The following is a 13626-nucleotide window of genomic DNA, read 5'->3' as shown; positions in this document are numbered from 1 at the left end:
GCTTCCAAATCTAGACTTAACTTCACTCAAACTCTAGACACACATTCCTGAGTATCTAATGGTTATATCTACTTAAATTCCAAAATATTAATTATATTTCCTTATTCAACATCCCGTATTCTCATACAGTAATAGCAATGTTAACATCTTCTCAGTCTTCCAATTAGAAAACTCAGTGTTACCTTGACTTCTCTTTCCTTTTCTCTCTGCAACATCCAACTTGGTACCCAAATTCTGTTGATTCTGTCTCAAAACCATCATTTGGCTATCTCTTCCTCAGGAGATAATCAGTCTCTGTTTTAGTTCACATTTCAAAAAGCTGACAATTTCTCACTAGAAGCAAATCTGACTTTGTCACTTCCCTACTTAAAAACACCAATTTGTTCAAATGACCCCTTAAGCATTCTTTGTCCTTATTATAACACTTTACTCATTGCATTTTACTGGCTAGTTACTTACTTGTAAATTTCTTAAGGGCAAGACTGCATGTGGCCCTAATAGGAAACCATGAGATTAGGTAGGTAGCAGAAACCTCGATACATGTTTGATCAATAAATAAATTATTGAATGAATAGGTGGTTTTTGCTACTTGCCTGAAATAATCTGTTATTTGACAGAGGTAAGTGAAAATTTCTAAGTCTGAATTAATAAATAAGCAGCTATTAGTAAGACTATCCAGATAATCCCTTAAAGATCAAAATTAACGTTTATGAGGAATTTGATGATAAAAAATTCAAAAAGTCAAAATTCTTTTCTGATGTAAAGAATTGATCTCATCCTAAAAATACTGAGTAGCTGCCATTATGCTGATGATAAAACAGCAAAGAAATGTCAGAAGCAGAGTGAGAGGCAATGGATCACTGTGGTAAAGAGCATAGCCTCTAGGGACGATAGAGGCAGGCTGCCTGGTTCTGTCATTTAATAGCCATGCCTTAGTTTCTTCACATAAAAAATAGGTGATAATAATAGTAAATACGTCATAGGGTTTTCATGAGCTTAAATAAACTAATAAATATTAGACACTTAATATGGCACCTCGCATGTAAGTGATAATAGGTATCACCTATTATTATTTATTATTTGAATTATCTCATACTATTATAAATATATGTTATTATTAGGAGTAAAAGAATAAGTTTAATCATTTCATCCCAGGAGTATCCAATAGCCTGGTCTCTCTAATACAGAACTATAGTCCCCAGCTCTAACTAAAAAGAGACTTACTAGACTCCAAACGAATCTGAATTATGTACATCTCAACATCTCCAATATGCTAAGAATTTTAAACATATTTCTTTTCTTCCAGGGAGGGAAAACAACTAAATGTGGATGTTACTAAACAATGTCCATGATTATTTTGTTGGAAAAAGCAAACCAAATTGGTTGTGAATTAAAACTCCGATTTCTTTCCCTCTCTGATTTGCAGTATACCTTCTTTCATCACCATGAAGAACATTTTGCAGCAAGTATAATGTTTGGAATCTTTTCCCACGGAGATATACCCATCTCTCACCTCAGCTTTTGCTCAAGTGTAGTCAGAGGCTGGTCCACGGCCATTCATTTACAGTGTCTGAGCGAAAACTACAGAGTACAAATGAGCCTCTCCTTAGAACACTCTGACATGTCAGAATTCTGAACTGAAAAAGGAAACGTTCCATTTGGGCAGGTGAGCAAGGAGAGGAACTGAAACACAAGATGCTTGTGATTAGGCTACGTTCAACTGTAGAACGTGCACAAAGGAGAGCTGATGAGCAAGCCCACCCCCCACTACCCACAGCCATCTCTCCCATTCCGTTTCATGGAGCAATCAAAGGATATTCTGAACCTCTCAAAATGCCATCAACCCTTATTGAGAGTGAAATAGAACATCTCTCTGTCAAGCCTTTGCAGGAGTAATCATCATAGCAAGCTGGCCTGAGCAGGGAGCTCTGGCAGACAAAGATGGGTTTGTAAAAATAAGTAAATACATACATACATACATGAATTAAATAACTTCCACAAAATATGAATAGAAAGTTGATGATAATTTCCCAATTCCATTGTGTAAAGGGTAAAGAAACTCTCAATTGTGCTCTCCAGGTCCAGTACAGTAAAGAATAGGCTTCTTGATGAGATGTTTCCAATAATGTACAGCAGAGCTGGGAATCTTGTGGCAATAATACTAAAAAATAACCATCTAAATGATTTAGAGAAAACATTCATTAACATTCCAAATCTAAGAATCTAGTTGCCCCTCCTTCCTCTTTGTTTCCTTTCTTAGCTCTGATTTTCTTCTCTGGCACTTTTGAACAAAGAAGGGAAGAAGCGTCTTCTGATTGTTCAAAAAGGGTTCTTATGCTGGCTGACAATTGCTGAAGAGTAAAATAATTTCCTGAAGATCACTGACATGTTCTTTAACACCAGAATCTCCTTCAACAAGCTGTTTTTCTATGGTTCATGTTGTCTCGGGATTGTAGGAACCTGTTTGGCAGTGTCCAACTCCAGCACAGATAACAAGCTACAAACAATGATGACTGTGAGAAAGTCTTTCAGATGAATCATTATTAATAGATAGGTCAGTCAGTCAGCGTGGAGTTAGAAGACCTGAAACTGGTTTGGTTCTCGAGTTACCAAGCTCTTAACCAAGTTACCAAGTCATTTACTAACTAGGTCAGGGATTTCGATTACCCTGTAATTGAGATCCTGTGTGAAAATAAAATGCCACATATGTCCAAGTTCTTTGTAAACTTTAAAGCATTATTCAGCTATCAGTTATTTTTGTGAACGTTCTCTGATTTTATAATTATATTGCTTGTGGTGGACTTCCAATCCTCAAAGGATTTAAGGAGGCACCAGGTACTTTTCAAAATTTTGCTTTATAAGCTAGAGTAAAAAAAGGCTTTATAAAGATTGTCCCAAATATTTAACAAATAAATTAAAGAATCTAGAAATCTGAACCAGCTATTTTTAATGAACTTTCTTTGAATAATTATTAGGCTTTTATTTATATTTTGTTTAATTATCATTTATTGGTGATGATATGTTGATTTTGCATGTTCTTTTATCAAATGAAGAGTGGGAGTTAAAATCATAGACTGTAGACCAGGGAGATCTGGGTTCAAATCTCATTTTGTTTTTTGTTGTTGTTGTTGAGGAAAATTTTCCCTGAGCTAACCTCTTTTCGCTTGAGGAAGATTAGCCCTGAGCTAACATCTGTGCCAAACATCCTCTATTTTGTATGTGGGTCACTGTCACAGCATGGCTGACGAGTGGTGTAGGTCCACGCCCAGGATCCAAACCCTAGCTGCTGAAGAACAGTGTGTCAAGCTTAGCCTCTATGCCATGGGGCTGGCCCCTCAAATCTCGTTTTTGCCATACAAGCTGGAAGCCTTAGGAAAAAGACTTTGCCTTTCTGTTTCAGTTCTTGCCTTTGTAAAATGTGAACAGTAATCCTTTCTGCTTACCCTTGTTGTGAAGATTAAGGGTAATAAATGTAAAAAGCTCAGAGCAGAATCTAACACATAAATATGTGATCAGTAAGTGATAGCTATCGTTAGGTTTGTGTCTGATAATTTTGAAACATTTGTGAAACTTGTAAGGATCACTTCATCTTCAAGCATGTAATGACTGTATCCCAATACAGACATTGTTCTCCCTGTTTTTTTGTTTCGATTTTCGCTCTATCAGTTCCATTTGATCTTGCTAAGCCATTAACTCTTGATTACAGGGAGTCTCACAGAAGAATAAACAGAGGAGGCAAAACAGCAGCAGGGTCTCTGGCTTCTCATTGCATTCCCAGCAGGAGGCTTTTAAACCAATTGATGCGAAATCTCATTAGACTTGAAGGTAAAATCAAGATTTCCATTGTTCTGACCAGCAAAAAACCAGACAGAACCCATAGACGATTCAGTGTCAGACTTAGACATGAGATTGGAACATGGCGTCCCACCTTTCCTTTGAAAGAAAGACACTGAGCTGTGGATTTCATCTTTTCCAGTATCAGTTTACACACCTGTACAATGAGATGGTTTTTACTAGAAGGGCTTTGAAATCCCTTCCCTCTCTGACACCCTATGAGTATATAATTACCTACACATCCACCTCATACTATGATGGGGCAGCTCAGTGATGCAAATTACTATACTTAGAGTTGATCTATGTACTTGGGTCAAAGACAAACCACATTTTATATTTCTATTTAAGTTAAATCTAGTTGAAACAAGTGTCCAGAGAAGGACATACATGAGAAGGAAACATATCCTAGGGAAAAGGGAGTGGGAGGAAGATTTATGTTTTCAGAATGGTAAGGAGAGCCTTGTGTCTGTGGGTAAATGGGAGTGTGGAACTATATGTACAGTAAATAAAATTTTTTTTTTAAATTTTTTGTATCGACTGTCAACCTCTTCTCCTTCCTCAACTTTGAGATTAGGAAGTTCTAAATATCCTATTGCTACTTCGGCCTGGGGGAGGGGCTCACTTTGACTTGCCATGCTCTACAAAACACTCCACCCCTGTTACATGGGCAAGCATGCATTTTCAGGCATTAGTATTTAGTTTTAAACATATGGGAGACTAGACTTGTTTATAGATTGGAGAGAGAAGGAATAAGAGTAATATTTACTATAAGGAAAAATGTTGAAGGAAATATAGGCAATCATTTGCCAACAGAAAAAGCAGATTCTCTAAAGAATAAAGAAAAAACTGTAGAGAAAATCATAATGGACTATAACAAAGAGGTGTTACCCAAGACCAAATCTGCTAGAAGTGATTTTGATGATAGCTGGAGATACGATTTAGAAACAAATCTAAAAATGATCTCTTTCTTACTTAAGAAAATGAACAATAGTTTAATTTTGTTTTTAATTCCTAAATATAGGGTTAAATGAAAAATCCAGAGCTGGTACTATAGAGAGTTTATCATGATGTTTAACAAGATGTCATGACTTAAACTCTATGGAAATCCTTAGAGAGTCAGGGAGAAATAAAAGAATAATAGCAATGGGAAACATACTTTGTTAGAGAAAAGAAAAGCTTACTAAAAGTAGTATAACTAAGATAATATAGCCAGATTTTAATACAGTCACTGGTAGAGAAGACATTGCACAAAAGGACATTGATATTTTGCTGTGTATAAATTAATTATTTGAAAGAGCGAGGGATACTCTCAAATTAGTGGAAAGTCAGAGAGATCAGAATTGTTTTTGATATCCCTGAAATTTCTAAGAACTTGGAAGAATAAACAAATGCAATTTGATGTTATATTCTTATTTAAGAAAGAAAAAGACAAATCTATAACGCATTAGGAGAGATAGCTCTTTGTTAAAATAAATCAACTACCCACTCCCACCTCCAAACTAACAGAAGGCATCAACATGATTTATACTTTGAAAGAGATCGACGTTGGGATAATGCTTGCAGCTCTGGGCAATTTTATGTGTGCGAGCTAGAGAGTAGAGAAAAATAAATTGCAGTGACTGGTCAACTGGAATGACCACAGCATTTCCTAGGATAAATGTTCAAAAATCCCTCAACTGTTAGCGACAATAGGACTATATATCATATAAAGAGAGATCTAATATAACATATATCTTTCAAGTTCATCCCATTGATGAGAATGAAAGACGAACTCTGAATAGATGAAGACAAAATAAAATGAAAAGGATTAGTGTTGATAAATAATCAGATGCTTGAAATATTCACTAATATTGTTTTTCATTTAGGACAATGTAGACACTATTGTACTATATATAGAAATAGAGCCTGTTTACAGAAAAAAAAAAGGTGAATGTCAGGGAGATATTGTAGTAATTCCTGTGAAGTGATGAGGGCCTGAATTAGACACATGACAGGAGAAACAGAAGATAGGAATTGGAGAGCTGTTTTTGGGAATGCAAAATAAGGATTTTGTTTTGAAAATGATGATTTTAATGGGAAGCAAGAAATTTCAAAACCATGCTTCAACCCTTCATAACACTGACAAAAAATAGAATCATTGAGAGAAGGCCCATCTTACCTTCTGTGATAACGTGAAAGAGTTCTCAATCATGTACAGTACAGAAATATTACAAAAACTAGGATTTTAAAAGTATATTTAAAAACACACCTTCTTGCCTTTGTTTTGTCGGGTTTTTTTGGTTTTGTTTTGTTTTTCTTCCTCCTGACCCATTTCAGACCTGCCCTCCCAAAACTCTACTTCTGTTCCAAAGATCCTCATCCTCCAATACCCATACAGCTAAAATGACTTTCTATAGCCTCTTAGGCTGATTTGATTTCCTTTGTCTTTTGTCTGTAATACCTGGCATATTGTTCTCAGCATATTATCTCCTCAACTAAAATATAAACTCTTTGAGGGCAGAATCTTTGTCTTGCAACTCTATACCCTCATTGCTCAACACAGTGCAGAGCCCAGGATAAACATTCAGTATATTAATTCATTTACTCTTTCATCATAATAAATTGAACAACTTAAAAGATTACTTAGATGGAGAATAGTTTGGGGCAAAAAATACCTGGTGATATGGAATGTCTTAGTAGGAAGAGCTCTTTTTTCTGGCTGAATAGATTAAAAAAATATCTGAAGCATCAAATCAACAATACAGAGCAGGAATCCTTGACATATTTTGGAAGACATGTAAAACCAATAACCTGAGACTACAACCATTTATCATCAAGTTGCAGCTGTTGTTAAAATTGATATTGATCCTTGGTAAATTGCAACCAGAGTAACCTTGTTATATCATCACAAAATTCTCCCACTACATCGTTTAGCTATGAGATGCTTCCTTAGCTTGTGTCCTTAGGTTTTTCTCTTCTATATTCAATCACATAAGAAAAAAAGTTGTGTATAAAGGTAACCTAAAATGTTTTTGGCCATTTTCCAATTAAATATTCTCTAGAAGAAAATATAATATAAATGCATAAAGTATAATGATTATTTTGAAAAATCATTCTACAAAAAGACAGTTTTAAAATTAGAAGGAGCTTCTAGGTGATCTAGTTCAGTCTTCTCATTATTGAAGTGAAGAAACTGAGTCTGGTTGAGTGATACGACCAAGGCTAAAGTGCCAGAGAGTTAGTTCTAGAATGTGAGAGTCCTGACATCCAACTTAGTTTCCTTTATGGGATTACTGTTAAGGGAATGATAAGAGTTAGTTCCATAAGTTGCGAGAAGTTTAATAGCAACTTGAAATGAGAAACCTCCTTCCTTTGGCCCCTCTGTTACTTTAGGAATATGGCCCACATGTGGGACTGTTGAAGGCTGGACTCAGTTTCTAGCTCCTTATCATTTGTAAGTTATCTAAACTCTCCACAGCTCAATTTTCTTAATGCTTAAAATGGGACGAATATTAGTACCTATCTCACAAGGGATTTGTGAAGTAAAAGTGAAATAGTTAATCTAAAACACTTAGCATAGTACCTGAGTTATAGTAAGCACTCAGTAAGTTTTAGCTGATGTAACTATTAGTATTTTTATTATTTCATAAAATAAGAAGTCATGATTTTTCTTGAACTATAAAGACAAACTCAACTGAAACTCTCATAGTTTCAAATGTCATTATTGAGAATGATGTCATTGTTTTTGCATTTTCATTTTGCTTGAATTTCTACTATTTTTTGCATCATTAGTAAGCATATATAGCACAATATCATAAATCCTACAGGAGAGACCAAAGGTTTCTTATATTTAAAATTTTTTTTTTAGTGATGAATTAGTAAAAATCTCTAAAGTAATTACAATGTGTGTGGTACACTTACTAAAATATCTTTATCAAAGCTGTGAAGTCTAATCTGAGGGCAAAGTAACAGTGCTACAAAATAAAGGATATCGAACCATACTTTCTCAGCAGTCAGATATTAAACCTATACTCAACTATTCAGAAACTGATCAAATTTTTGAGATACCAAATTCCTTTATTTTTCTTCATCCTTCACCTCTCCTACCTACAATTTGTCCAGTTTTTCAAATCATTTGTATACCCATCCTAGGATAGAAAGGGTAAGAAGGGGAGGAAAACGCAAATCTGTTAATCTGGTTATTTCTTAGCAGATTGGAAAGAAGTGGAAAAAAGTTTAAACTGTAGTGACAGATCCATTGTGGATCACCCACCCCACCACGTGCAGCAGCTACAATCCCTCTGTCTTCTTCTGGCCTGGACAACTGAGAGTCAGCTGATATGTTTTAAAAGAGGTGGAGCAGTAGTCTTTAAAACCCCTCACCACAGATGACTGAATGATCCTACAACAACTGAAACCAAGTCTTTCTCCATAAAAATGTCTTTACATTGAATTAAATTTTCTAAGATCATTAAAGCTAAAATATCTTTACCCACATCAATTTTTTAGCTATTTTTACCGATTGCTGTTGCATTTAATATACAACTCGTTATACTAAACAAACAAATTTAGGTAACTCAAAAAAAAAAAAAAAGACAAAACTTATCCACATTAACAGAAAAAAAATCTGTGCAGAAATTCCAAAACTGTACTGAACATTAAATTGAAAATATCAGACAGTATGGGTTTAAATAAATATTTCAAGAGAGAAGAAAGGCAGCAATGGAACCTGACACCTCTTGATGATAGACTGACTGTACAAACAGAAAATGGCCAGATCATACATAAAAATAGAAGTCTAACTCACAACTTCCTGCCCAGGAAACCATATCTACTAGCCCAGGAAGCCAGTCTACTATGTCAGACGTGCAGGAGGCCAGATTGCCATCTCTAGTAGCAACCAAGTAAGGTAAATAATAACTTCTGTAACAATCGGCCCAAAATGTCCAGGACTTGATTAATAACTAACAGTTTCCCTAATTTTTGTCCCCATTTTCAACTTAGAACCAACCAGAGACAGCCAACTATGCATGCTTAACCAATCACATAGGATGCCCCACCTCTAGTCAGCCCAACTCCAGCTTCCCCACACCAACAGTCTTCACTTAGGGCCGACCTGGAACATTCTCTTTCTCCAATGTAGAGCTTCCCACTCACGTTTTTGCCTTGGAGTCTAAGAAAACACAAATACTCCCTTGCCATAGCGACTTCTGAACAGATAGCCTTTGCTTCTCTTATTTGGTTGGTCTTCATTTATTTCCACACTATTGAGCATCTACTACAGGCCCATCAATGAGCAACACGCTTAGATATACTAAAGAGTCAATCTTCACAATATTCTGTGAGGAATTTTTTTAATCCCCATTTACAGATGTAGAGAACTAAAGTTTGCAGAAGTTAGATAGCATCTCATGTTCTCCTATCTACATCATGCCAGAGTAAGTGCTTTTGGTATATTATTTTGATAAAAGTACTTAAGATAATATTAAAAGGATATCTAACAATAACAACTATAAATTAGTTGAGTGTTTTCTAGCATTATTTGCATTTGTATCTATTGACGCTGAATAAATATCAACATTGTATTTTTAGTTGACTCATGGCTTCAAGGTTATAATTTGTCAAAGTACATAGGGAACTTGAAATCATGAAAAGTGCTATAGAAGAAATAACTTCTATAACTTATTTGCTATAAGAACACATCAGTAGAAATAATTTGCTTGTCAAATAGTGATTGCATCAATAGGTTTTTCATAGATAATGTGTAGAAAACTTTATAAAAGAATGCACTTATTTAAGATATTCACAAGGAAACAAACAGAAATGAAATTTGAGTGATTCTAAAAAGAGGGTAATAAGTATACATTTGCCTGGCCCTTCAGATACTTCGCAATTTTTTTAAGTTAATTGCCTAACAGTCATATAAGTACTACTGTGTTTATTTTACAAAGGAGAAAAAGTGTAAAGATATTCAGAACACTACCTAAAGCTTCTCAGGTGGTGACCAGGGGAGTCTATATTTAAAAAATGAATTACCTTTTGGTTTCAAAGTCCAACAAATATGCTCAAAAACATTTGATTAAAATTCACTTTTAGATATTCCCTTCCCACATAAGTCAGCCACAAAACCTAAAATTGAAGTAATTTATCTTCTAACTATAAAATAGTATAACTTAGTTTTATCGGAAAGAAGGGGGGGAACTGTATTTGCATATATTAGAAATTACCATAAAAGTTACATAAAGCCAGATTTAAAAAAAAAATAGGAAAATATAGGTGATTAATAAGGCTCTTTAACGCCTGAAAATAAAATGATATTTAAGCACAATTCCTTTAACAAGGACCTGAAAAAGTAAAAAGAAATGTACAGATAACATTGTTTAAATAATAATGTGGAATAAGAAATGATGACTAAAGGCCAAATAATTCCTAAGGTGGCTTCTACTTTGTTTCATTAATTCTATTGAGTTAACTCAAACCTTTCTTAAGAATTCCTTGCATTGAGCATAAATTAAACAGAAAGTTGGAATTAAAGAATCCTTATGAAAAGAAAAAGATTCAAGCCTGTATAACAATTCACCTTAAGGAAGAAAACCTATTTTTCTTGACATTTCCCTGTTTTAATGAAAGTAATAAATTTGTCACATAAAACTATAAATACCAAAGTAATAATTTGGCCATTTTGCTAAGTGTACAAAGAAAAAAAAATGCCTCCTTCACACGCCTTAAAGACTTTGCTTCTTCCCATAAACAAAAGATTGATGTTCAATATCTATCAGTTGGTTTATATATGTTTTAGTTCTATCTCCTCGCCACTGGGCTGCAAGACATATATTTCATAGAAAAGAAAAATTAACTGAGGTCTCCTTCTTTGCCTCTTTCTATACCAGACCTTCTAAACAGGGGTGGATGGGCAAAAGGCATGGGGCAGGTTGGGAGATGCATTTTATAAGAAAATCACCTGGGAAATTTCCTAAACAACATACATCTCAGACATCGAGGTTGATTCAAAGAAAAACAACCGTAGCATGAAAATAACATTTTCCAGTAACTCTGACGCAATGGTATGTGTGCTAGAGACAACTGCTTACATCAGAACCCTGCTCTCCCACTGGCTAACGGTGTGACACCCATCAAATCACTTAACTGTGACAAGTTTCTTCATTGGTAAGATGGAGATAATAATCACAGAACCTCATGGGATTGCTGTAAGGATTAAGAGCGTTAACATATGTGCTGACACATAGTAAACTCTAGGTATTACTTTAGTATCACTGTCCACCTGAAATAAAGCAAATAACTTCATTTTAGAGAATAGACAGCAACTTGAAAGTTTTCTTATGCTTGTGGTCAAGACAAATAGGTTAGCGTTTGTTACATGAGCCATGATAATGTTCTTAGATGGAGGAGGAGACTAAGAGAAAAGAACTGCTTTCTAGAAAAAATTAAGCATGGTGTTTATGTCTTATCAACAGAAGAAATTGATTACAGACATTATTTTACTGCTTCTCCATGCTCCAAAATGGCCAATAAACACTCAATTTTGACACTTATCATGCTGTACTCTGCCCCTATGTCTGTGTGAGTCTTTCACTAACCCGGGCACTTCTCCAGGGCAGGGGTCATGTCAAAATTGTTTGAACCTCAAGTGTCTAATAACGTCTCACAGGCAGAGGTACTCAATACATGTTGAATGAATGATGGATGAAATTTTTAAAATAAACAAATGAATACATGGATTGACAGTTTTCAGAGAAATAATGGTCTTCATATAGATGGGTTTAATATTTAAAATGAAATGGAAATTCTTTTCGGAAGCTTCTTTCAAAACTTAAATCTACGTCTTAGCAATGATTCAGCAGTCTTCCCAACATGACTGATTGAGTTCAGAGGATTGCACAATTTTCTGTTTCTACTTCAACTTGACAGAAAATATTTAACATCTTTTAAGTGAGTGAAAGAGAGTTATACTTGTATTACCTCTTGACTAGTAAGTCATATCATCTTATTAAGAAGGAAAAGTAGAAAGCCTATTTTGGTAAGAATTTTCGTTTATTTATAAACATGTACAGTTTTATTAGTTGGAACCAGTTGCAGATTTTTAATAATTAAGATTTAACTAATTTAAGACAAAGAAAGCCTTTCTCCTTTGGAAATCTTGAAGCGTTTCGGAGAGTGTGTTGTATTGTCCATGCTTGTCTTCCCAAATTAACTACACGTGGCAAGCTTGGCATTCTTTTGTTGGTATATGTTTTTAATCCAGGAATCACACTGATTTGAGCTATAGAATTATCTTGTAATTTTATTACTCACATATACATGATTTTGTCTCTCATAAATAATATAAAAAGTGGTATACAATTACTTCTTACCCTATTTGCGTCCATTCTTGCTCGGGAAGTGTAGATGGGAGGCGGGATGTTAAAAGCTTGAGGGACCAGGTATTCTTCAGCATCCGTCATCTCCTCTAGATCCTCTTCATCCAAGAGATTCTGAAAGAACTTGCTGTCATTTGGACTGGGAAGCTTCATGCGATCATCACCCTAAAGGATTGCCCATCAGACAACACGAAAATTATTCTTCCCTTCATCTTAAATATGTAGCCTTTGCAGCAAATTTATGTAATATCAAAACAGATGGTTGAAAATTCATGCACTCATTTAAAAAAATAATTCTTTAGCGTAACCACCAGCCATAAAGAAGCTTATAACATAGTTAGATATGACAGGGTAAGATAAATGAATTTAATACAAGAAGAATGTGATAAATGTCATTAGAGATGAATAGAGCAGAATGTTATGGCTGTTTTGAGGAAGGCATAATCCGTTTCAGATCTGAGAATAATGGTGGGCTTCATTGCCAAGATGGCGTTTGAGCTGTGACTTTAAGAATAAATAATAAGGGCAATTGACTTATCAATCTCTATTTTATTCTATTGGTTTGATAGTAGCACTATCAGGACACGTACGCTCCATGATTTGTTCTATAGTATCACACTGTTAAAACAATAGCACTCGCAGTCACAGAACAAGGGGCAAATAACATATGCGGGTGTGGAAGAGACACCAAAACCCTTGTAATACCCTTTCTTACCTCATCTTTTTCTTAAACATACTTTTATTTATTTTTTCAAATTTATGTGATATTTTTGTAAACAATTTGCTTATGAAAGTTAATTTGCGAAAAAGCTGGAAACCATTCTCTTCTAAAACCTGGCTTTTATCTTCATGTCAGGCCATTGATATGAAGATAAAGCCTACCTTGTTTTATTGAGGGAATTTAATTCAGTGTAATACAAGGTCCATCTGTTTATGGCTTAGGTAAAAATAATCGTAAAGAAATACATTACAATTTTTAAGTTATCTAATCCATTTTTTCTAGTGCTAAAGATAAAAATGTTCTTTTGGACTGTTATTTGATACATATGCACATCAGTTAGTTTGAATCTGACTTATTACTTGGATACTGCATACCTCCCAAAACAAAACTTATTTAAAAATATTTTTCTAGGAAATTAAATGTCAATATATTGAAATTCTTAATTCATTATCTTCAACCATAGGCATGATTAAAACAAAAATCCATCTTCCATTTATTTTGAAAAGGAAAGATTATAATAATGAACATGACTTACACATAATGTTAATAGAAAACAGAATGCTAGAAGGCTTGTCTGAGGATAAAGGCCTTTTTATGTATATAAGTAATCATCATTATCTGGTTGTTCAATAGCGGAGGCACTTGAATGCTAAGGGAAGATGCTTAGAGCTGCTTCTGACATCAAGTAAAAGGCTCTTTCCATAAGTTATTTCA

General features: G+C 34.6%; 1 protein-coding gene across 2 annotated transcripts in view; it reads right to left on the bottom strand.

Annotated features, from left to right (window-relative positions):
* Window positions 1-13626, bottom strand: part of ERBB4 (erb-b2 receptor tyrosine kinase 4) — a 1114653-nt gene that overhangs the window by 30987 nt on the left and 1070040 nt on the right. For both annotated transcript variants that reach the window (XM_087424880.1, XM_087424879.1), the window contains exon 25: window positions 12186-12356. In XM_087424880.1, coding sequence (XP_087281006.1) covers window positions 12186-12356 — 171 coding nt within the window. The remainder of the gene's footprint in view (window positions 1-12185; window positions 12357-13626) is intronic.

Source organism: Ceratotherium simum, chromosome 37 (genome assembly GCF_057802395.1).
Source record: "Ceratotherium simum simum isolate JZ-2026a chromosome 37, ASM5780239v1, whole genome shotgun sequence".
NCBI lineage: Eukaryota > Metazoa > Chordata > Mammalia > Perissodactyla > Rhinocerotidae > Ceratotherium > Ceratotherium simum.
This window is presented reverse-complemented; position numbering and strand designations above follow the sequence as displayed.